Source organism: Denticeps clupeoides, chromosome 13, assembly GCF_900700375.1.
Source record: "Denticeps clupeoides chromosome 13, fDenClu1.1, whole genome shotgun sequence".
Classification (NCBI taxonomy): Eukaryota; Metazoa; Chordata; class Actinopteri; order Clupeiformes; family Denticipitidae; genus Denticeps; species Denticeps clupeoides.
The window spans coordinates 3,116,009-3,141,193 of record NC_041719.1 but is presented as its reverse complement, the minus strand read 5'-3'; the positions used below and the strand labels follow the sequence as shown (position 1 = coordinate 3,141,193).

At 44.1% G+C, this 25,185-nt stretch overlaps 2 protein-coding genes across 2 annotated transcripts; both read left to right on the top strand.

The window, feature by feature from the left end:
• Window positions 1–11,317: 11,317 nt before the first annotated feature.
• On the top strand, window positions 11,318–14,142 carry lyrm9 (LYR motif containing 9). The gene is made up of 3 exons (XM_029001589.1): window positions 11,318–11,578; window positions 13,158–13,250; window positions 14,002–14,142. The coding sequence occupies exons 1-3, from the start codon at window positions 11,453–11,455 to the stop codon at window positions 14,023–14,025; spliced, it is 243 nt and encodes an 80-aa protein (XP_028857422.1). The 5' UTR covers window positions 11,318–11,452; the 3' UTR covers window positions 14,026–14,142.
• A 1,883-nt stretch (window positions 14,143–16,025) lies between these two features.
• Window positions 16,026–24,677, top strand: nos2b (nitric oxide synthase 2b, inducible). The gene is made up of 26 exons (XM_029000131.1): window positions 16,026–16,137; window positions 16,264–16,365; window positions 16,495–16,626; window positions 16,726–16,874; window positions 16,993–17,155; window positions 17,245–17,336; window positions 17,418–17,559; window positions 17,644–17,783; window positions 18,880–19,054; window positions 19,174–19,275; window positions 19,369–19,563; window positions 19,819–19,901; window positions 20,355–20,499; window positions 20,576–20,680; window positions 20,775–20,824; window positions 20,900–21,074; window positions 21,171–21,291; window positions 22,174–22,252; window positions 22,341–22,531; window positions 22,642–22,811; window positions 22,963–23,173; window positions 23,255–23,342; window positions 23,486–23,607; window positions 23,696–23,844; window positions 23,963–24,157; window positions 24,251–24,677. The coding sequence occupies exons 2-26, from the start codon at window positions 16,315–16,317 to the stop codon at window positions 24,299–24,301; spliced, it is 3,276 nt and encodes a 1,091-aa protein (XP_028855964.1). The 5' UTR covers window positions 16,026–16,137; window positions 16,264–16,314; the 3' UTR covers window positions 24,302–24,677.
• Window positions 24,678–25,185: the final 508 nt, after the last annotated feature.

Sequence of the window (25,185 nt, the reverse complement as noted above, 5' to 3'; positions counted from 1 at the left end):
CTGATATGAAAGTTGTAGGTTTGTTTCCTTATTATAGTTTCATTTTTAAACATTAACCCTGGTTTATTTTAAACAGAATGAAAATCTATTCATTTTCATAATCAAATATGACATGTTGTTCATACTCTTCAATAAACTACTGATCACTTGTCCATCCAAATTTTAAATTTCATGCAAACATTTTATTAGAAATGTAAAAAAATATATAATAATGTATAACCGGTCAGAACAGGTTGAAACAGGACGGTTGTGTCACGTGGAAGTGGTGACTCAAATAGATCTAAAATAGATCTTTCCTTGTTGGGTGAGTTTTGGTTGATCTGATCAGCAGCTCATTATGTTGGTGTAAACCAGCGATGGATGTGGAATGACAAAGTAAAAACGGGCCTGCTTTACGTCATACACACTCAACCGTGTTTATGAAAATTGTTCCTTGTCTGAAATGATCTGATTAATAAAAGTTTTGGTTTTGCATTCAGACTTGTCTGGATTTGTCTTTGCTCTTATCTCACCTTGTCCGACATTAATAAATAATTCTGCAATATATATATACTGTGTGTGTGTATGTATATATATGTTTTTCAGGTAAATTCTGATGCTCTTCTGTTCCTGCTGCCCTTCTGCGGCATATTTCACCATTTTTTCCATGTCCATTATCCTCCCAAAATGGCACTGAACAGTGAAGCTTTTTGTTCAAAGGTCAAAGTACAACAAGTGCAAATGTCACATTTCACGAGGTTTCATTCATGTCCCTTTTTTTATATTCATTTGATTTCTTCTTGCCGGGGCATGAAAAGGCCGTTGTGGTCACCTGCATGGCGCGGGGAAGTCTGTATGAAACTCTGCTGATGGAGGAGGGCTGGTCAGTGGTCAGGAATGCAGGGCCACGTCCAGGCACCTCCGGGGGGGACAGATTTGACATGGTCATACAGAGTTTCTCTGAATGAGGACCACAAAGTCCCAGGTTCGAACCCCACTTACCACCATCGTGACCCTGAGCAGGACACGTAACCCCGAGTGTCACCAGGGGGACTGTCACTACTGTCACTCTGGGTACGGCCGTCTGATAAATGCCGTAAACGTAAATTCTGTATAAAGTTGAAAATCCTTCAAATCGGATGTTCCTAGGATATTTACTCATTTTAGCTTTAAGAATATCTGTCTCTCAGCATGATGGACATGTATTGTTCATATTTTAGAATATATATTTTATTAGTGAAATAATATCTGATTAAACTGGTCAATTCACCAAAATAATCAAATGCATTTCGGGGCGCTCAGGAGGACATTTTATAATGGGTGCCTTGATAATGACAGCCTAAAATCAAGGGAAGAGTTGGTCTGCGAAGTCACCGTGACTCTTATTGGGGTAATTATTCCTGGGACGGAACCCCCAGGCTGTGTGGTGTTTGGTATGTTCCAATCAAGGGGGCAGAATTTATGGTGGGTTTTTTTTTATTTCCCCACAATGTGTTTTGATGTTAATTTTGAATCTTGTATTGTTTGATGGGGTAATTTAACTTTGTCTTTCCTCGAGGTGCTTAAGTGAAATTGACAGTTTGTCCATGTTTATTAACTTGAGTGAGACCCTTTTATGGTCTATTGTTTTTGAAGACATCTACTTTATTTGGGGGTTCAGAAATTGGGTTGGTATTTATTTATTTTTGTTCTTTTTGGTTCCATTCTGGTTCCTTGAGGGGGGTTGTCTGCCATATTAGGATCTAGTACTGAGTTCCGGTGGAAGAAAATGACAAAAGCCAGAGACAACTGTCCTGATGGTTAATGTGTAATTTTGTATGTTTCTGTAAAAAATTTTTTGTGTTTGTTGATTGAGCACCTCTTGATATCAGGTTTGCATGCATAGGGTTCATTGTACATACAATAAAATGTATACATTTTTTAACATGAAATCCACTTAATTACCTGCTGCAGATCAACTTGAATCAAGTATAAATAATGATTACATCAAAATAAAATCCAAAATTGCGTAGTACCTTTAAATTTGTTCTAATTTCCTTGTTCAATGGCATGCATCTGCCAGGAAGTTCTTGGTCCAAACCACATATCGTCACAAATTTACTAGGCCATTACTCATTTACTAGGCCATTAATTATTAGGCCAAGTAACACCTGAATTAAGGTAGGGTTTCTTTTAAATGTATTCTTCTTAAACTTGTTGTAATTTAGCAAGGAAACTGAATTTCTTGGTTTCCTATTTAAATGCAAAGTCCTCTACATTGTCAGAGTGTGTAGGGGAAGGGCACAGTATTTAACTGTATTATCATCTGAATGACAATTTATTCTTTATTTACTTTATTTACTTTACTTTACTTGGTGGACGCTTTTCTTGAAAGCAACTTACAAGAGGAAGACACCAGCAATTCTCATTCGATTTCTAGAGATTGTGAGCCCTGATAAGGCCTAACTTGTCAAGAATAGAACATGCTAGACTAATTTTTTTTTTTTTGTGACTGTGCATGTGTGTGCGTGTGTTAGACTCGATTGAAATACTTTATGAACAAGTGAGTTTTCAAATGTTTCTTGAAGGTGGTGGTAGTCTCGGCTAGTCGAATGGAGGAGGGCAAGTTGTCCCACCAGCCAGGGACAACAAAGGAGAACAGCGTCGGTTGGGATCGGAGACCCCGTGAAGAGGGAATTTTTAGTCTCTTTTCGTTTGCAGATCTGGGAGGGCGTGCAGGAGTGTATCTGGCTAGTAGTGTGTTGGTGTAAGAGGGAGAACTTCCATTTACAGCCCTGTAGGCAGCATCAAGGATGCGAGCAGCTACCGGGAGCCGGTGGAGAAAGGTGAGAAGAGGCGTGACATGGCATGTTTCGGCTGGTTCAAGATGAGACGGGCTGCCATATTTTGGACCATCTGGAGTGGTTTATGGTGACTACAGAAGCTCCAGCCAGGAGAGAGTTACAATAGTTTAGTTTAGAGATGACCATTGCCTGGACGTAGCCTGTTGTGAAAGAAAAGGCCTAATCATGCGAATGTTGTAGAGAGTAAACCTGAAGGATCTGGAGATCGCAGCAACATGATGGTTCAGACTCAGTTTGTCGTCAATCCAAACTCCAAGGCTTTTTGCAGACGCCGTGGGTGTTAACAGTAGCGAGCCAATTTGAATTGAGAGGTTTTGCTGAGGGGAGTTGTTGCCCAGAAAGATCAGAATCTCAGTCTTGGATAAGTTCAATTGGAGGAGTCGCTCAGACATCCATGCCGACATGTTCAACAGGCTGAAATTTTTTGTTGCAATAATGGTATCTTCTGGTGGGAAACACAAATAGAGCTGGGCGTCATCAGCGTAGGAGTGATAGGAAAAGCCATGTGATTGGATGATGTGACCAAGTGAGCGAGTGTATATTGAGAATATAAGGGGGCCAAGAACAGAGCATTGTGGAACCCCTGTGGTTACCCTAGAGAGGACAGATGTCTCACCTCCCCATGATACCTTGAAGGACCTGTCTTGAAGATAAGAGGTGAACCAATTTAGTACGGTTCCTGTAACTCCTAAATCTGAGAGTGGGGTGAGAAGAATTTCGTGGTTAACTGTGTCAAAGGCAGCAGATCAGCACAAAGGTCATCCATCATTGCCAGGAGGGAGGTTTCAGTCAAATGTCCTTTCCTGAAACCAGACTGAAAAGGGTCAAGAAGATCATGCTCGTGGAGAAATGTAGAAAGTTGAGCCAGGACTGCTCTTTCAAGAATTTTTGAAAGAAAAGGAAGGTTGGAGACTGGGCGGTAGCTGTCCAGTACAGACGGGTTTAATGTGGGTTTTTTGAGCAGGGGAGCAATGACAGCCTTTTGAAAGCAGTGGGAAATGTTCCTGTTGTGAGTGCGGAATTTAAGACGTGTGTCAGAGCAGATACTATGGTGGGTTGTATGGACTGAAGCAGGTGTGAGGGGATGGGATCCCCTGGTGGGGTGACTTGCCTGGAGAAGTTTAGACACATCCGATTCAGAGAGGGGAGTGAAGGAAGACAGTGTCCTGGTTTCAGAGGTAACAGCAGGATGAGGTCTGGGGTTAGGGGGTGAGAATTGTTTGCTAATGGCAGCCACCTTCTCTGTGAAGAAGGTAGCAAAGTCTTCAGATGAGAGAGAAGTAGAGGGGGGAGGTGGTGGAGGATTCAGGAGGTGGTTAAAAGTAGAGAATAGTTTGCGAGAGTCTTTGCAGTTGCTTACTTTGTCCTGGAAGTATCTGGTCTTTGCTGTAGTAACAGCAGCAGAGAAGGATGTTAGTAGAGATTGATACTTACTAAGTTGAACCAGGCACTTGGATTTCCTCCACTGCCTTTCAGCTGCTCTAAGATGGGTCCTGTGGCGGCGAACCTCGTCAGAGATCCACGGCGAGGGTGGAGTCGCACATGTCAGTGAGGTGAGAGGGCAGAGTTTCTCAAGGCAAGAGGTTAGTGTGGAGCAGAGGATGTCTGTGGCACAGTTAGGGTCTTGAATAGAGAAGATGTCTATGGGTGAAAGCTTCTATGAATCCACAGAAGACAGTCGAGTAGGGGAGAGGGTGCGGAGATTGTGGCTAAAATGTGTTGTGGTGTGATGTGGGTGTGGTGCGTGCAAGGGGGGTAGTCTGAAATGAATAAAAGAGTGATCAGATACATGTAGAGGAATGACAGATGTGTTGGCTGTGGAGCAGTTGCGTGAAAGTACGAGATCTAGTTGCTTTCTTGCTCTGTGCGTTGCTGCCATGCTGAGAAGTGTGAGGTTGGATGCCAAGATCTAAATACATTTTGGAAATCAGCTGTTTGTGGCTTGAGGAGGTCGAGGTTGAAGTCTCCCAGTAGCACAAGGGGCAATTCCTCGTCTATAATGGTGGAGAGAGTTGTGTCTAGTTCCTCTACAAAGTTACCCAGCGGACCTGGAGGACGATATACAGCAACTATGGACATTTTTAAAGGATGTGTAAAAACTGGTAGTTTGAGTAGCAGAAACTGGAGTGAATCTCCATTCCTTGGAAATGAACAAGCCTGTGCCACCTCCCCTACCAGTGGGACGGGGGGTATGAGAGAAGTAGTGTCTTGCTCCCACTTACTGAGCAAGACACTTAACCCCGAGTGTCTCCAGGGGGGGACTGTCCCTGTAAATACTGATTGTAAGTGGCTCTGGATAAGGGCATTTGGTAAATGCTGTAAATGTACGGTGTAGCTGATTCGTGAGGGCGGATCCAGGTCTCAGTCAGAGCGAGTATTTGGAGGCAAAAAGCAGGAATGGAGTCAGCTTTATTGACCGCCGACTGACAGTTCCACAGCCCGAAAGAGGACTCAGGGTGACAAGACGAGGCCTGGGAGAGTGTGCGCAGGTTGTGTGGGTTGCGTGTTCTGTGTGTATTGAATCTAGGAGGGCACCTGGAGCGAAGGACGGGAAGTGATTTTTTTTTTGTTACATTTACATTTACAGAATTTGGCAGACGCCCTTATCCAGAGCGACTTACAACGTGCTTTCAAGTTACCATCGATGAAGTGATCAGTTCTGGTTCACTAGGACCCCAACTATGAATACAACCTTTTTATTCCCTCTGTTGTACACAAGTTCGACAATAAGAAGGTTACAAGTTCATCTAAATATTCTCTAAAGAGGAAGGTCTTGAGCTGCAGTTTGAAGGTGCTCAGTGACTGAGCTGTTCTGACCTCGAGGGGAAGTTCATTCCACCACCGAGGGGCCAAGACGGAGAAGAGTCTAGATGAGCGTCTTCCTTTTACCTTCAGAGATGGAGGGACCAGGCGAGCAGTACTGGAGGCTCGGAGTATACGAGGTGCAGTGCGAGGTGTAATAAGGGCTGTGAGGTAGGATGGTGCTACTCCATGTTTGGCTTTGTAGGCCAGCATCAGTAGTTTGAATCTGATGCGTGCAGCTACTGGGAGCCAGTGGAGGGAACGGAGCAGAGGGGTGGTGTGGGAGAATTTGGGAAGGTTGAAGATCAGTCGTGCTGCTGCATTTTGTATGACGTGGTAGTGCGAGAGTAATACCCAAAGGACAGGTCAAATTGTAAAGTGGCTACAGGTGCGGTCCACACATAGTGGGGTTGACTATAACCAGTTTCACAATTTCTGGTCCCAATACAAAGCCAACATCAGATGGGTAAATCTTGATTAAATATAATTTTAGTTATATGAGGATGTGTGGCAGTTGTGTTTTATGAGCTCTGGATGGATGCATCATTAACTGTTATGTAAAATGCAATTTGAATTAATTGCTTGGCAACGTTTGGCTTGTGTGGAGGGTGAGTTCCAATTATCGTTCACCAGGATCTTTTTCTCCAAAAACTTACAGGAAAGTAAAACCAGATGGACCAGCTGAATCCTTTCTTTTTCCACAGTAACATCTGACCAGATAATTTTTTATGTGCAGAAATTTCCACATGGAAAGTTGCATTTCAGTATGGAATATTTTACTTTGATTTATTATCCCCTGGATAATAAAATAATATGCATCACACACATAGACTGCAGATAAGAGCAAATACCTGCAGGACATGCACGTTTGTGAGTTTAAGCAGAATTCTGGGTCCAGCTACGATGGGATGCGTGACCCCCTTGAACGCCACACGGCAGGTGTGTGACTTGACCAGCTGACCGACAGCTTGTGTGCAGAATTCAAATTCTTATCGATCAGTGCACATTTCATGTTCACATTTCGCACCTGTAAGGCAATGTGGTTATGTAAGAGTTTCATCTATGTGATATGGCGCCATTACATAATACCTTCTTGGAATATTTCCACCCGGGGCATCAGGCGATGAGGCGGTTCGCCTCTTCCTCTGTAATCAACATGTTTGTGGTTTACTCCTCCATGATGTTATCGAAGAACAATTTTCTGGTCACTGTTCTTATGTAAGAAATGTAAAAGCCAACCTCAGACCTGCCAATTTTTTATGTTATTACGATGTCATCATATAAATACAGAGGGGCAAAGAAGCATTTTGCATTTACATTTTTTTCATTTACAGCATTTATCATATGCTTATCAAGAGCGACTTATAATCAGTAGTGACAGGGACAGTCCCCCCCTGGAGACTCTCAGGGTTTATTGTCTTACTCAGGGACACGGTTGTAGTAAGTGGGGTTTGAACCTGGGACTTCTGGTCAATACTCAAGTTTGTTTCCCACTAGGCTACTACCACCCCAATGGCAGCCACCGATTGTGCAAGTTGTCCCACTCAAAATGAGGAGAGAGGTCTGTAATTTTCATCATAGTTAAACTTCAACTGTGAGAGACAGAAAATCACATTGTATGATTTTTAAAGAATACATTTGTCTAATGATGCAGAAAATAAGTATTTGGTCAATAGCAAAAGTTCACCTCAATACTTATGTAATGGTGGTAGTAGCCTAGTGGGTAACACACTCGCCTATGAACCAGAAGACCCGGGTTCGAATCCCACTTACTACCATTGTGTCCCTGAGCAAGACACTTAACCCTAAATTGCTCCAGGGAGACTGTCCCTGTAACTACTGATTGTAAGTCGCTCTGGATAAGGGCGTCTGATAAATGCTGTAAATGTAAATGTAAATGTAATGTAACCTTGGTTGGTAAGGACAGAGGTCTTCACCAGGTTTGGTATTTTGGCCCATTCTTCCCTGCAGATGCGGCTCTCAAGTTCTGTGGTGTTTTGAGGCTGTCTCAGACCTCTCTCATCTTCTTAAGAGGGACAACTTGCATTTGCACGCTTCTTTTGCCCTACTGCCAACCTCGGACCTGTTCATTTTTGACGTTATTGAGTTTTAAGTATGGGAATCTACACTTTAAATATAAAAATACGGTGGGGGTTGTGTTTTATTCCCTCGATGGTTGCATCATTGCAGGTTCAGTAAAATTAGTTCCTTGAGGGTCCACATAGAAGAACCTAAACACTGAGCACTAAAGCCTGAAAATGTAGTGAAGAAATTAACCATTTTCTTTTGCTAGATTATGAATCTAAACGCTTTAATTGTCTTCAGCAGCAAATTTGACCAAAAACGTGACGAGATGAGAACACTGGCATAAAATAAACCCTTGAGAATAATATTATGCTGATAATTCAGTGATTCGCAGTATTTTGATTTAGTGCTGGGACATTTCAAGGCACTTTGTGGAGCCAACGTCCAACTCTTTTAGTAAAAGTTGAATTATTTTTTATGTGCCATTTGCTAAAAAGTGTGGATATTCAATACACATGTTGATTATAATGATAATTGTAACTTTAATACATTGCATGAATTCATTATTTGCATTGCACATTAAGGCTGCAGAAGATCATATACTGCTATTCAAAAGTTTAAAGTCATTAAAAAAAGAACAATAAAAAAAAAAATCATCAAAAGGGTTTTAATTGAAAAAAATAATCACAAACAAAGTTTGCCGATGCACGTGATACTGTACTAGTTTGTATAGTAAATCAATTGAAAAGGGTTTTCTAATAATCAGATTGTAACCGAGTCGTTTACAACATAAATGAACAAATATGATCCATTTAAACACTTGTTTACTGCCAAAAACCAGGGCATGTCTATAAACGTTGAGGCAAGTTTGAGCAACATCTGGATGCTACTGTTTGGGGTTTATATGCGCATATGACATAATTTAGGTCTACCACTGTTACATCAGCTTGCAAGCGTTCAGTAGCTGTTATATAACAACTAGGATTCGAGGAGGAAGTCCTGTCATCCAAGGCCATTGCTGACGGTTTGATTCTCACCAATCTTGTGTTTGTGGTAGCATTTTTGTCACTTCCTTCTGGGCTGTTAACATGCAGAGATATTTCTACCGTAACGGTTGCCCTTCTGATTAAAGAAGGAGCTTCCCTGTCGAGGCCACGCAATCTCCGCCCATATGCATCGTACAGAGAAAAGGGGTTTTATACAGGGAGTGCAGAATTATTAGGCAAATTAGTATTTTGTCCAAATCATCCTCTTCATGCATGTTGTCTTACTCCAAGCTGTATAGGCTCGAAAGCCTACTACCAATTAAGCATATTAGGTGATGTGCATCTCTGTAATGAGAAGGGGTGTGGTCTAATGACATCAACACCCTATATCAGGTGTGCATAATTATTAGGCAACTTCCTTTCCTTTGGCAAAATGGGTCAAAAGAAGGACTTAACAGGCTCAGAAAAGTCAAAAATAGTGAGATATCTTGCAGAGGGATGCAGCACTCTTAAAATTGCAAAGCTTCTGAAGCATGATCATCGAACAATCAAGCGTTTCATTCAAAATAGTCAACAGGGTCTCAAGAAGCGTGTGGAAAAACCAAGGCGCAAAATAACTGCCCATGAACTGAGAAAAGTCAAGCGTGCAGCTGCCAAGATGCCACTTGCCACCAGTTTGGCCATATTTCAGAGCTGCAACATCACTGGAGTGCCCAAAAGCACAAGGTGTGCAATACTCAGAGACATGGCCAAGGTAAGAAAGGCTGAAAGACGACCACCACTGAACAAGACACACAAGCTGAAACGTCAAGACTGGGCCAAGAAATATCTCAAGACTGATTTTTCTAAGGTTTTATGGACTGAAGAAATGAGAGTGAGTCTTGATGGGCCAGATGGATGGGCCCGTGGCTGGATTGGTAAAGGGCAGAGAGCTCCAGTCCGACTCAGACGCCAGCAAGGTGGAGGTGGAGTACTGGTTTGGGCTGGTATCATCAAAGATGAGCTTGTGGGGCCTTTTCGGGTTGAGGATGGAGTCAAGCTCAACTCCCAGTCCTACTGCCAGTTTCTGGAAGACACCTTCTTCAAGCAGTGGTACAGGAAGAAGTCTGCATCCTTCAAGAAAAACATGATTTTCATGCAGGACAATGCTCCATCACACGCGTCCAAGTACTCCACAGCGTGGCTGGCAAGAAAGGGTATAAAAGAAGAAAAACTAATGACATGGCCTCCTTGTTCACCTGATCTGAACCCCATTGAGAACCTGTGGTCCATCATCAAATGTGAGATTTACAAGGAGGGAAAACAGTACACCTCTCTGAACAGTGTCTGGGAGGCTGTGGTTGCTGCTGCATGCTTTGTTGATGGTGAACAGATCAAAACACTGACAGAATCCATGGATGGCAGGCTTTTGAGTGTCCTTGCAAAGAAAGGTGGCTATATTGGTCGCTGATTTGTTTTGTTTTTGAATGTCAGAAATGTATATTTGTGAATGTGGAGATGTTATATTGGTTTCACTGGTAAAAATAAATAATTGAAATGGGTATATATTTGTTTTTTGTTAAGTTGCCTAATAATTATGCACAGTAATAGTCACCTGCACACACAGATATCCCCCTAAAATAGCTAAAAATAAAAACAAACTAAAAACTACTTCCAAAAACATTCAGCTTTGATATTAAAGAGTTTTTTTGGGTTCATTGAGAACATGGTTGTTGTTCAATAATAAAATTATTCCTCAAAAATACAACTTGCCTAATAATTCTGCACTCCCTGTAATGGGTGCCACATAGGGAGGCAACTGGTCAGTCTGTTGGGTTCTTATGTGATTTGGTAGGGAATTACTCCTCAGATGAAAATTCAAATGTGTGATCTGTTCAAATCTGTGTCTGTGATGTAAATCTTGGATGTAAATTATTAATTATCATCTGTTTTATATTTTTTAATAGCTAGTCGCAGAGGTTAAATGCTGAGAGATAAGATGATCCAATATTAGTCCCACAAGTGGGAAATTTACATAGTCAAGGGCAGGAAGTGGACAGTACAAGAAAAGAGCAGCAAAAAACAATAGCACAGACACTATGGCAACTTTATAATCTACACAAATTAGCAAATAAATAGTCTTAGGATAGAAAAAATCATAAAACAGTGAATGTGAGTTGTAAAAATATGTTGGTATATACATCAAATATACAGTACGGGCCAAAAGTTTGGACACACCTTCTCATTCAATGTGTTTTCTTTATTTTCATGAAGTTATGTACTTTTATATTCTAGTTTCTTTGCTCTGATTACTGCTTTTTTTCACACTCTTGGCATTCTGTCGATGAGCTTCAAGATATCATCACCTGAGATGGTTTCCCAACAGTCTTGAAGGAGTTTCCAGAGGTGTTTAGCACTTGTTGGTCCAGCTCACCCCAAACCATCTGGATTGGGTTCAGGTCCGGTGACTGTGGAGGTCAGGTCTCCACATTTTGTTAAGTACATAACTCCACAAGTGTTCATTCATAGTTTTGCAGCCTTCAGTGAGAATCTACCAACGTAAATGGTTAAGAAAATAAAGAAAACATGAGAATTTTATATGTGTACTAATATTGTTTTTTAAGTCTTAATATCCTGTTCCTATACAAAGTTCCCTGAAGGCCTTTTTGGAGAAATAAGAGTCGGTCACTCGGGACTCTTATTTTGACAACAGTAGCAGACCCGGAAGTGGTTCTCCGGCGTCAACTTTTCGTCGTAAAGTGCGCTTTATTTCCCGCGAAAAAGGACGCAGGATACCGAATAAAAAGAAGTAGAGATATCTCCGTCCGCCGTGGCGCCATGCCTCCGTTACCGGGCGCCGAGCTGGTCCAGAACCCGGTCCAGTTGTACCGGTACCTGCTGCGCTGCTGCAAACTGCTGCCGTCTGCGGAGATGCAGACGCACTACCGGCATGCAGTTCGGCAGGTGGGTGCCCACCCTCCCCCAATTCATATCCATTCATCAAATCATCCTGAATATTATCAACAAATGCCAGGAAATATGACGAAAGGGAAGCATGGAAACAGAAATTAAGTGCAGTTTTTCTTGTTATTTGAACATATACAGTACATGCCAACAGTTTGGATACCTTCTCATTCAATGTGTTTTCTTTATTTTCATGGACATTTACGTTGGTAGATTCTCACTGAAGGCATCAAAACTATGAATGAACACATGTGGAGTTATGTACTTAACAAAAACAGGTGAAATAAGTTAAAACATGTTTTATATTCTAGTTTCTTTGCTCTGATTACTGCTTTGCACACTCTTGGCATTCTCTCGATGAGCTTCAAGTCACCTGAAATGCTTCTTCAACAGTCTTGAAGGAGTTCCCAGAGGTGTTTAGCACTTGTTGGTCCAGCTCACCCCAAACCATCTGGATTGGGTTCAGGTCCGGTGACTGTGGAGGCCAGGTCTCCACTTTTTGTTAAGTACAAAACTCCACATGTGTTCATTCATAGTTTTGATGTCATGAAAATAAAGAAAACACATTGAATGAGAAGGTGTGTCCAAACTTTTGGCCTGTACCATATAACATTTCTTTTCAAAAATGACCTAAGTGTGTTATTTCTTCCTACCAGTGTAGCATTTATTAAGATGCACCATGAAATGACTAAAGGAGGACAGTTTGCCAAGACCTTGAGAGAAACATGAGATATAAAATACATATGAATGTGAATCGAGATCTGACATCTGTTGCAGGCGTGCATGTTGCTGCAGAGCTGCTCCTGTATCTGTGCTTGTGATTGACCAACACCTCGAAGCGCAATGTTCTGCTCGGACCAGCCATGACCTCATGACATTACGACAGCAGCATGACTGGCCTACTTCAATATATTAAAAAGTGCCCTAGTAACAGATAAATATAGAGCATATCGGGCACCATGGTATTTTGGCCCATTCTTCCATGCAGATGTAGTTCTCAAGTTCTGTGGTGTTTTGAGAGACTTCTCTCATCTTTTAAAGCTTCAGTCAGAAGTCAAACTAGTCAAATCTTCCCAACAGTAACTCAAAGTCTCTAAACGGGTAAAAAAAAATAATGACTGAGCTCCTACAAGCAAAGATATCCAGATGGAGAACACCGTTGTATTGCTGCTGCTCACAGGGGCAGTGGAGGCCTAGCGGTTAAGGAAGCGGCCCCGTAATCAGAAGGTTGCCGGTTCGAATCCCGATCCGCCAAGGTGCCACTGAGGTGCCACTGAGCAAAGCACCGTCCCCACACACTGCTCCCCGGGCGCCTGTCATGGCTGCCCACTGCTCACTCAGCGTGATGGGTTAAATGCAGAGGACAAATTTCACTGTGTGCACTGTGTGCTGTGCTGCTGTGTATCACATGTGACATCACTTCACTTCATTACAAAAGAGTCTTTCTCTCTGCACATCATGTCATTAATGCTTTTTCTAAAAAAAATCCATATTTGATTGTTTTGTTACGTTAGCTGCACAGCGGTTTTGTATTGTCGCACCGAGCTGTGTTGTATGTGTGTGCGTGCGTGCTCCGCAGAGTTACAGAAGTCACTCCGATGAAGACGACCCCGCCAGGATCAGGCTGATCATTAAGCGGGCCGTGGCAGACGCTGACTGGGTCCTGGAGAAGGTAAATCTGGTGCAATTACGGCGTGGAATTCCTCGCCGGCGGAGGCGGGACTCCAGTCTTAGGTCTGTGACCCAAGTTATTTATTGCCGCCTGACAGCAGGTGAGCCAGAGGCATCGGCGTCTCACCGCACCAAAATTAATACCCAGTGCTCCGTGTCTGTTATGTAAGAGAAACACAGAAAAAAAAGAGGTACCCCCACGCCCCATCCATCTCCACATCACCCGTCCACCTTCTTCCTCTGCTCTGTGCACCGAGCTTGTAGCAGCATTTCTGCAGTAGCTTTTAGATCCGTTTTTTAAAAAAATGGATCCAAACTAATATCATGACGGGCAGACAGATGCTTCTTAGAAGTTTGAAGGTCGTGGGAATACCCTCAGTTCTTGAGTGGACTGCTGAATTTGAGAAGTTAGGAAATGCAGAAATGGGGGGGCAACCCAGGAAAAAAAAAACATGGATCCTACAAAATAAATTGTCCTACAACGATGACCTATAGAAATATGAAGGCCGATCGGTGGTTCTCGTGCCGAGACAGCTATGCAGGGTAGAACGTGGGTTGATGGATGCAGCCTGCGGAGGTTGGCATGGATCGACCACCATACTTTACCACGTCTCGTAGCCAATCAATCAAAACAAACGGCGGCGTGTCTGTCAAGCTCTTGTCATGCGAACTCGGGGTGGAAAAAAAAAGAAAAAGACAAGAATTATCGTGTGGGTGGACTGATGCGGTTGCTTTTTTCGATTTTTGCACAGTACACCAAGAAGAAGGAGGCGTGACTCCGCCGGGACCTGGAGCTGCCAGCAGCGGCACGCTTCACCCCTCAGTAGCATTTAATGGCACTTTATGAAAAGTCAATGCTTCATGCTGATGTATTTCCACAATAAATGTTTTTCTGCCTTTGTGTATACTTCTCCTTTTTTAAATGGGAGTAGCAGATAATATACAGGGTGGGCCATTTATATGGATACACCTTAATAAAATGGGAATGGTTGGTGACATTGAACACATTTTATAAGTGATCAGAAATTTGTAAATAATGAAATAATAAAGTTATGTTAAAACCAAGCACACCATTGTTTTTCTAGTGAAATTACCAATAAATTTGATGTCACATGACCCTCTTCCCATTGAAAAAAAACAAAATTTGGATCCAAGATGACCGACTTCAAAATGGCCACTATGGTCACCACCCATGTTGAAAAGTTTGCCCCCTCACATATACTAATGTGGCACAAACAGGACGTTAATATCACCAACCATTCCCATTTTGTTAAGGTGGATCCATATAAATGGCCCACCCTGTAGAACAACTGAAGGAGATCTGGAGAACTTTTACCCAGGCCACGTGACGCCGCTGTTCCTGCAGGTGTTCAGGAATGCCGTGTTGCTCCTGTCCGCCTGCAGTTTAAACTGCCCATTGTTCCCTGTCAGCGTTGCGTCGGGGCCACACAAAGTCCCCCGCATTCTTGCGCCTGTGGGCCGCAGGAGTGGCGTCGCTTCTAAATGAAGTTCATGAGCGCTGGCATTGTTCTGCCTCTGACGCTTCACCCGGGCCGTCAGTCAGCACACGCCTGTCACCAGAATCCGGTTGAATTCATAGAATTTAATAAAAACGCTCTGCAGTCTTTAGTTTGGTCAAACTTGAGCTCACTTTAAATATCCAGATCGTTTGGATCCCATTCTGCAACCTGTCCACTGGGCTGGACTCTACACAGAAGACTAGAGCTATAAAATAATCAATACAAAAATGAAAACAACCAACCAAGAGCCAACAACAGCACACCTCACACATGCCTTCATCAAGCGGACCTCAGAGGCACCTTGGCGGTTCGGGATTCGAATTACGGGTCCACTTCCTCACCCACCGACCCAGTACAGCCATCTAGAGTAAATTTCACCACTGCGTCAATTGATTGGATTATACTGATTTATTCTTGCGGGATGTTAATTATAATTGGCGGACATGATGATGGATGATGATGAGAAGCCTGAGCTGACGATGGTGAGCGTGAGCACTTCCTCCAGGCCGAGGACCAAACACACGTCTCCTTTGTATGATAAAAATCACCTAAACCGGCTGCCGGTGTGCTTGTGTAACTCGGCTTCTCGTCACTCAGGATGCAGGAAATATCCAGCTTCAGATCAGCGTGAGCTCATACTCGCTTTTTCCATCACCAAAGGTATTCTAACGTGTTTGGGTGATGATCTACTTGATAAATCGTCTGATTTTGTCTGGTTCTTTCAGCTGGATGGATTTATGTCATATTTAATAAAATCCCATAAAAGTTAACCTTCATCATAAATAACACATATTAATGAATTTCTAATTTTTAATTTCTAGTTTTTAATTTGAACAAAAATGCATAAATATGGGTCAACAATTGAAATAAAAAATGTAGTCCAGTGATTGTCAGAGTTGTCTTATTCGTGGCCATAATTATAAAACATCACTTCTCAGTGTCACCAACAATACACTGATAGAGATTTTTCAATGACAAGAATTAATTTTGCTCTCAGAATACAATTATTTGACTCTTTAGACGTGAATATGAATGAGTATAAATAGACTATCCTTTTTCTGTATGAGTGAGTAATGCATCGCTGTGTGTGAGGGTTACTGTAAGAGTGTGTGTTGGTTATTAAAAATAACACCAAAAAAAGGTGTATTTGTCGAGGCCTGAAGGAAATGCCTGTGGTGCTCGTAAACCAAAAAAAAAAATCTATTATTTTCCATCCTCTTTTTTTTTTTTTTCTTCCTCCCCGAAGCCACGCCTTCTTTTTTCCTGTGCAAATGACAGGTGACCAGCTGCCAGCCGCTATCTACCAACATAAATAGGAGTCGTCTGCTCCGAGCCAGCCACGGGTCTCACAGCTGAGGAAAGATCAGGGTAAACCTGCCTGCTTCTCTCGGCTCTTCTGATTTATTACTTGTGTTAAATGCTGTTTGGTTGCATCGTACTCGAATGCAGATGAAACCTTTTCCCATCAGTAACTCTGTGTGTTTTTGCCTGCAGGAACTCGTGGTTGAATTCTCCACCACGTTTGACTCGGCCTGACCTCTGAAAATGGGGATGCTGCAAGAACTGAAAAACCTCGCCAATGCAGAGGCAACCAAGGTGACTTTTCCACAAATGCCGAAGTTTAATTTTCAAACTTATTTTGTGAGACGAGGAACCACGTGGGTGTTCTTTTTTTGGTGGATGCATTGTGGTTATGTTATGGTTACGCTATCGCTGAAATTTCAGGGATCCTCCCATGATAAAATTCAAACGCAGCCATGGCAGGTAAAGCCCACCAAGTGCCCATTCTCCATGCGGCTGAGGAACTTCAAGGACGGCTCCAGTTTCCAGGACACCCTGCATCACCATGCAGCAAAGGTACAAGATCATTCAGCTCATGATATTGGGACGATGAGCATCAAGGACTCCTGTCCCACTGCCTTTGCAGCCTCCTTTAAGACGCTGTCTGCATTTCAGAACCAGGCGTGCAAGTCCAGAGTGTGCGAGGGATCAATAATGAATCCCAAGACGCTGATTCGCTCGCCGCTGGACGCTCCGATCAGCACCGGTGAACTTATGACCCAGGCGATCGACTTCATCAACCAGTACTACAAATCACTCAGAGTGTAGGTCCTCCGTGCCAGAAATGATCTGTAATAAATGCTGTTATTACATTATGCCACGTATAATTAAAATGGAGAGTGTGTCGACTGGATTATTAGCGCATGTCATTTCAACGATTAGGTTGAAGACTGAGGAGCACCTGTGTCGGGTGAAGAAAGTTGCTTTGGAGATCGATGCTACCGGGACCTATCAGCTGACCCCAGACGAACTGGCGTTTGGGGCCAAACAGGCCTGGAGGAACGCCCCGAGGTGCATTGGTAGGATCCAGTGGTCCAACCTGCAGGTGGGAAAATGGAGAAGAAAAAAAAACGCCTGAGATGGGCGTGTCCGTATCGTGCTCTCATGTGCTCTGTGGGATGGCTTGCTTTGCAGATGTTTGATGCTAGGAAATGCAGAACCGCTCGGGAGATGTTCAGCTTCTTGTGTGATCACATCAAGTTTGCAACAAACGGAGGCAACTTGAGGTGAGCGGATATTAATTGTCTATTTGCTGCACGTCCTGCCGGGCCTTGTTGTTTCATGTATGCGATGTTCCCCCTCCTCAGGTCCGCCATCACCATCTTCCCCCAGAGGAGTGATGGGAAGCACGACTTCCGCGTGTGGAACAGCCAGTTGCTGAAATACGCCGGCTACCTGATGCCGGATGGCAGCGTTCAGGGGGACCCGTCCAGCGTGGACTTCACCGAGGTCTGCTGCTCCGCCCACGTCTTGGTGTTGTAGTTGGGATGGATGTAGAAGGCGTGTCTGACTGATGCCTGGTTGTGTGCTCAGGTCTGCGTCCGCCTTGGCTGGAAGCCCAAGTACGGCCGCTTCGACGTGCTGCCTCTGGTGCTGCAGGCCAGCGGAGAGGATCCGGAAGTCTTCGAGATCCCCCCGGAGCTGGTTCTGGAGGTTCCCATGGAGCACCCAGAGTGAGTGCTTTTATTTGCTCTCTTTCACATGGGCATGTGGCGCTGAAACTGGCGCTGCCTACGTGAGCGGGTCGAATCGGGTGAGACCTGGACATTTTCCTGCCCCTCGGGATCCTGAAGAACAAAGGAGCCTTTAAAAGCAGCCCCTGTTGAAGGCTCCTGAGTTCTGAGGGATCAGGGTTGAGTGGGTAAAGTCCACATTCTTCCACTATGGCTTAGAGTAATCGTTTCCCAGCGGGTCCAGTCTAACCCAACAAAAGGCCCAGCACTCCAGTCCAAGGAGGTTTGGGCTAATTGGGCCCTCAGTGGTGCCATGAGTGTTTTCCTCAGGTGGGATTAGAGCCGCCCTCGACACGCACAAAACACGAACTGATACTGAAGTGTTCTGATACCAAAAAAGGCCTTTTTCCCCTCGCATGTTTCTCTTTGGTTGTTTATTAAAGGATGGCAATCTCGTCTTTTTCTTCTGGAATTGTGTCAACGTTGGAGTAATTTTGCTGTTGGGCGGGTCAGTGGATGTTGATTCCCACACCTGACACACACACTTTCCTTTATGGACATACAAACAAAAGCATATTTTTGAAATGTCACCTGAAAACCTCGTGAATCTCAGTGGTTTCGGTTGCAGTCGGGTTGAATTAAAGCCTGTGGGGTCTTGCCCAGTGTGTGAAAACATATCAAATGAATATATTCTTTAAAAATTTTACAGTTTCATCAGATAAACTGAATACAGAGAAGCAGTTGCAGGTGACAAACATTTTTTATGTAGAAAAGGGGTTTTGAATAAAATATAAAAAAACGTGGTGCTCTATACTGTCATCTAGGTATTTAAAGAAATTTGTTAGATGAAAAATATGGTCATATTTTGTTTTTGCTTTCCTGTAAAGTTGGCAAAATGTGACTTTTGCCCAAATGGTTCCCAGGCCTCAACCACGATCAATGATGTATTGATACTGCAACTCATGTTTGTCATGCTAAGATCAGGCTAATTCAACTGAAATGTTATAAATAATAGAAATATTGTATATGTATGTGAGCTCCTCATTAGTTGTGGATGAGTAGAGGACGAGAAGAGAACTAACTCCTCTCTTGACAGATATGACTGGTTCCGAGACCTGAATCTGAGGTGGTACGCCGTGCCGGCGGTGGCCAGCATGCTGATGGAGGTCGGGGGTCTGGAGTTCCCCGCCTGTCCCTTCAACGGCTGGTACATGGGCACCGAGATCGGGGTGCGAGACTTCTGCGACTCCCAGCGCTACAACATTCTGGAGGTAGCCATGCCATAACCATACCGACATAGCACCAGCCAATCAGAATTGAGTGTTCACGCAGTTCATGGCGAAGTGCATATGGAATAGAGTTTAACTGAGGTCCCTGTTGCGTTGTGCAGGAGGTCGGTCGCAGAATGGGACTGGACACACACAAGCTGTCGTCCCTGTGGAAGGACCAGGCTCTCGTGACCATCAACGTTGCAGTGATTCACAGCTTCCAGGTAGAGGAGACGTTTCCTGGTCCGCACGAAGCGGCCGATGCAGTCGAAAAGGCCGCGCCGTCTTCACAGCCGTGTCAAAACACTCCCTTCCAGAGACAGAAAGTCACCATCACCGACCACCACTCGGCGTCAGAGTCCTTCCTGAAGCACATGGAGACGGAGGTCCGCCTGCGCGGCGGCTGCCCTGCCGACTGGGTGTGGCTGGTGCCGCCCATGTCCGGCTCGCTGACGGGTGTGTTCCACCAGGAGATGGTCAACTACATCCTGTCTCCATTCTACTACTACCAGGTATGGACCTGGATCTTCCTTCCGAACATTTTTCACATGTACAGTTCTAGAATGTTTGGAAGTAAAATGTGAATAATCATCAAGACTACAGTCAAGTTTTTGTTTTGGAATTAGTTTCGTAATCTCAGCCTTATTTTACTTTATTGATGCGTTCACACACAATTTTGTAATATTCCGGGCACGTGCCACTGCTTATTGTCTATTTGTGGTTCTGTGGAGCGTGATGTTCTCTCACAAGTTTTCTTTGTTCCGAAGCCTGACGCCTGGCTGACTCATACCTGGAAAGATGAAAAGAAAAGCTTGAAGAAGAGGCGCATTCACTTCCGCGCTCTGGCCAGGTGCGGCTTCATCCTTCTTCCAGTTAATAATGCGCGCCCGGACTTTCATGTGTAATCATAGCCGCAGATCATCCGTCGTAGGCTTGGTGGAGGGAGTTTTCTCCACTCTTATAATGCACATATTTCGTGCATTACGCTCAGGCTCTTCCTGAGTCTTCCGGGGCGGTGGTGGCCTAGCGGTTAAGGAAGCGGCCCCGTAATCAGAAGGTTGCCGGTTCGATTCCCGATCCGCCAAGCTGCCACTGAGCAAAGCACCGTCCCCACACACTGCTCCCCGGGCGCCTGTCATGGCTGCCCACTGCTCACTCAGGGTGATGGGTTAAATGCAGAGGACAAATTTCACTGTGTGCACCGTGTGCTGTGCTGCTGTGTATCACATGTGACAATCACTTCACTTCACTGTATAAAGCAAAAGTTCCAACAGCACGTCAGCATCTAACTTTCACCGTGCAGGGCGGCGCTCTTCTCGGTCTCACTGTTCCAGAAGGCCATGGCTCAGAGGGTCGACTGCACCGTGCTGTACGCCACAGAAACCGGCAAGTCACAGACGTTCGCCCGCAAGCTCAACTCCATGCTGAACTGCGCCTTCAACTCCAGGGTAGGGATCGGCGGCACGGCCGGCGAGTTAAACCGGCACGGTGGACGGCTGCGCTCACACGAACGCTCCTTCACAGGTGCTGTGCATGGAGGACTACGACTTCAGTGACCTGGAGGAGGAGACTCTGCTCGCGGTGGTCACCAGCACCTTCGGCAACGGAGACTCTCCAGGAAACGGGGAGGTACAAAACAGATCCGGCCTGATCAGAATGGGCGGCGGCGGTTACTGAGCTGCATTCACACTCATGCCGTGCTCCTCCTCTCGCCATTTTACAGAGTTTCAGGAAAGATCTCCTCAACCTGCAGACCCTCCAGAACAAGTTCAAGTAAGATCATGTCGGCATAGTACGAGATATGTGGAAACTGAGCTGTGGGTAACTGATGCCGAATCGCCTCCACAGATACTGCGTGTTCGGCCTGGGCTCACGCATGTACCCACAGTTCTGCGCCTTCGCCCACAAGATAGACGCGCGCCTGGCGGACCTCGGGGCCAGACGCCTGATGCCCACTGGAGAGGGAGACGAGCTGAACGGGCAGGAGGAGGCTTTCTCAGCCTGGGCCCAGGCGGCGTTCCAGGTCTCTGCCAGATCCAGTACTGAGGCGAAATTCGTACAACTTATCTCCTCATTCTTTCACTGAATTGCATTGTCCCGTTGCTGTGTCTGGATACAGGAGGCTTGTAAGGAGTTTAAAATCCAGGGCCAGATTACAGGGCTGGAGTGCTTCTCCGATGCCTGGGACCCCAGCAAGTACAGAGTGCAGCTTGAAAGCAGCTCAGTGGACCACATCAGAGGTAACCACGTTGTCTTTAGCAAAGAACATGTTGCACATACATGCAATTTATAAAAAGGCAAATGTTTATAATATAATATAAATTACTCTGCGCTTGTTTATGGCCCTTTTTCTCCTTTCTTTAAACATTGTAAAAAAAAAAAAAACTGTAACTCATTTGCACACCTTCACCCTACCAGTTACACATATTTTATGTTAAAGACGTAAAAGTGTAATATTTGGTTATGTTTGCAATATTTGCATATTGGTTCATTGTTTACTTGCAACATTTGCAATACTGTGGTCTGTAGCAGTTGCAAAAAGCATTTCACTGCACATCATACCGTGTATGACTGTGTATGTGACAAATAAAATTTGAATTTGAATATGCTCTGTCTGTTACGGAAGGTGGCGGCCACTAGTGGCGGAGTTCTGCTATGGCACGAGCACTAGCAGCACTGGGCAGTTCTTGAACATGTTACATCTATTCAGATTTTTTCCCTTTCTTTCTATGGTTTCAATGGCTGCATAATTTTCTCCTTATTAAGACCTATATTGCCCAGATGCATCAAGACTTTTTGCTTTTGTGGTTTTTGTATGTATGATTTTGAGTGCGTGCATGTGTACATTTACATTTACAGCATTTATCAGACGCCCTTATCCAGAGCGACTTACAGTCAGTAGTTACGGGGACAGTCCCCCCCTGGAGACACTTAAGGTTAAGTGTCTTGCTCAGGGACACGATGGTAGTAAGTGGGGTTAGAACCTGGGTCTTCTGGTTCATAGGCGAGTGTGTTACACACTAGGCATTTACCACCCTGCTGTGTGTGATTTTTGTGTGATTTTATTTAATATGAAATGACTTCTAACTGGATGTTTGTTGGTTTTTTTTTGTTCCCAACAGCTCTTACAGAAGTGCACTCCAAAATAGTGATTCCCATGAGACTGAAGCACAGAGAGAACCTGCAGAGCCCCGAGTCCAGGTTTATACTCGTTTATTGTCCTTCTAAATAAGAATTAGAGCATCTCTGAAAGCATTATAACAGCACCGCATGGCATTTTCCTCTTCAGTCACGCCACGATCTTGGTGGAACTGGAGAAAGGTGGAGAGGCAGAGAGCCTGCTGTTCTCCCCAGGTGACCATGTGGGCGTCTTCCCGGCCAACCCCCCTGAGGTTGTGAACGGTATCCTCAAGAACCTCCCTAATGCACCACCACACAAGCAGAGCCTACGCCTGGAGCGTCTTTCTGCCACAGGGGCAGGTCAGACTTTGCACCCGTTGTTAGAGCTGCTCCCTTCAGATATATAAATTTCTGGGTGCCACATATTTCAAATAAATTTTGCTAATCTTCAGCTCTACATGTGTGTGCAGATGGAAGCAAATGCTGGCAGAGCGATAGACGAATTCCGGCCTGCCCTCTCTCCCAGGCACTGACCTACCTGCTGGACATAACCACCCCTCCATCCCAAGGTCTCCTGCAGAAGCTCTCCCAGATGGCCACCAAGGAGGGTGATCGCCATCGGCTGCTGACAATGGCTAAGGTAATGAAGCTCCATCTTGGCAGATGCATGGAACACTACCCTGAATCAGGGGGTAATTAAGTGATTCTTTTGAATGTATACTGTGAGTGGAATGCCAGTAACCAAGCAGATCATGTAGATTTATTTACTTATTTATTTTTTGGCCTAATAGGACATTGACGAATATATGAAATGGAAAGACTTCTACAGACCCAACCTTCTGGAAGTTCTAGACCAGTTCCCGTCGGTGGAAGTCTCTGCACCCTTCCTCCTCAGTCAGCTGCCCCTGCTGAAGCCTCGCCTCTACTCTGTCAGCTCATCCCAAAACCTCTACCAGGATGAGGTCCACCTCACAGTGTCGGTGGTCAGCTACCGCACACAGGGTAAAAATACGAAATGCATTGCCGACACTCGACACTCTGGACCAGTCTGCATGTGTCTAACGGCTTATCCCGATTTCTTAGATGGACAGGGTCCAGTCCATCGAGGAGTCTGCAGCAACTGGCTGAACTCCATCAAGCAAGGAGACGTGGTTCCATGCTTTGTTCACAGGTACTGAGCAGATTCCCAAAGAAAATAATTTGTGATATATTGTGTATATATTATAAACCTCCTCCATATCATATTATTATATTATATTATAACCTCCCATTCAGTCGGATGGACTCTAATAAACCGCCCTTGTCTTTTCACAGCTCCAATGGGTTCCATCTTCCAACAGACCCTACTAGTCCCACCATCTTGGTCGGTGCAGGAAGTGGTATCGCCCCCTACAGGAGCTTCTGGCAGCAGCAGCTTCATGGACTGAAGGAGAACGGTATGGCGTGACTGGACATTTTTCTTCTGAAAACGTACACGTTTGCTCGTTACTACCAGTAATAAGGAATTGTTTTTTTCCCCAACAGGGTTGCCAGGTATTCCCATGACTCTGGTGTTTGGCTGCCGTAATCCAGACACAGATTTCCTGTATAAAGAGGAGCTGATGGAGATGAGGCACCGGGGCGCCCTGAAAGCCATCATTCCCGCCTACTCACGCAGACCCGGCCAGCCAAAGGTCCGTCTTTTCTTTGCCTTTTTCCACTTCAGTAACTGAATTAGTTTTAACATGTCAGGGGTACAGAGAGAGGGGTCCGAAGATGGACGTTCAGTGCGGCTCTCCCTCTTGCCTCTAGGTCTATGTCCAGGACGTCCTGAGGAAGAAGCTGGCAAAGCAGGTTTTCCAGGTGCTGCACCAGGATGAAGGCCACCTGTATGTGTGTGGGAGCATGAGCATGGCTCGGGAAGTGGAACTAACCGTCCAAGAAATCCTGGTCAGCAGCCTGGGCATCGGTTCCTCGGAGGCAAAGGAATACGTGAAGCGGCTCAAGGTGAGTTTATCCCCTCTCCTTACAGGCCACTCACAACAGTTGTGCGCTTGTGTTCCATATAATAATTGCAAAAAATCTTTCTCTCATTTGTAGACAGAGAAGCGGTATTGTGAGGACATCTTTGGAGACAGTTATCAAAAGTGAACTGGACGCGGACGTGGCAACATTTTTTTTTATATAATAACGCATGACAACAACTGAACTTTTGAGGCTGATTTTAAATATTTAAGTTGACATTTTATAGCCTTTATACTCCTATAAGATATAAGTGTGCAAGATATAAAGTGTGAGATATAAAGTGTGCAACTTTAATATTTTGTCTGTTTTGGGGTGCTGTTAATTCCTGCAGGTATGTATGCTTTTTCAGAGCAAAAGTCGCTGTTTCATTTATAACTCTAAAGAGTTTTGGAGTGTACAGTTTTATGTGAACCTTTGTGTATATATATATATATATCTTTTTAATTAAATTATCTATTTGCACATGTCGGTTAATGCCTCAGTTAAAATCAGATGGAATAACGTGCACTGGTGTATAAGTGCAGGTGTTGTGTTTCTGTTCATCTGAAATACAGTGTGTTGAGTTTTGCATTTATTTTTCAGTGCTTTCTGCAACATATTTTTGTCTTGTACTGTACTGATAAGTACTGATTTCAACAAAAAAATTCTGACTATGCCTTCATTTCAGTTGTATTTGGTCTTTTTTTATAATTAAAATACACTTATGAAACTATAATATCTAATAACTACAGTTTTGTCACCTGTATTAAAATGTATTAAAATAAAGACTGTGTAAATATTTAAGTGTGATTTTTTTAGTTTGTCCCTATTCTGTTAGTATTACTGTAAATTATAATGCATTTTACTGAACCTTTCTGTTTTGTGCTGAAAGAATTTCATTCAGTAACACTGTAGGTCAAACTTCAAATAAAGCAAAGTAAAATAAAAAAAGATTTTAGTAAACGTTGTGGCTGTAGTAGGAAGAATATGTAACACAAGCTGCGACATTCCACGCATTTCATATACTATGG

What these genes read in the sequence shown, in the direction of transcription:
- nos2b (XM_029000131.1), top strand. Translation starts at nt 16,315, where the DNA reads ATGGGGATGCTGCAAGAACTGAAAAACCTCGCCAATGCAGAGGCAACC. An exon ending in TCCAGTGGTCCAACCTGCAG is followed by an intron (nt 17,156 to 17,244) that starts GTGGGAAAATGG and finishes CTTGCTTTGCAG; the next exon opens with ATGTTTGATGCTAGGAAATG. An exon ending in GTTCCATGCTTTGTTCACAG is followed by an intron (nt 23,343 to 23,485) that starts GTACTGAGCAGA and finishes GTCTTTTCACAG; the next exon opens with CTCCAATGGGTTCCATCTTC.
- lyrm9 (XM_029001589.1), top strand. Translation starts at nt 11,453, where the DNA reads ATGCCTCCGTTACCGGGCGCCGAGCTGGTCCAGAACCCGGTCCAGTTG. An exon ending in ACCGGCATGCAGTTCGGCAG is followed by an intron (nt 11,579 to 13,157) that starts GTGGGTGCCCAC and finishes CGTGCTCCGCAG; the next exon opens with AGTTACAGAAGTCACTCCGA. An exon ending in CTGACTGGGTCCTGGAGAAG is followed by an intron (nt 13,251 to 14,001) that starts GTAAATCTGGTG and finishes ATTTTTGCACAG; the next exon opens with TACACCAAGAAGAAGGAGGC.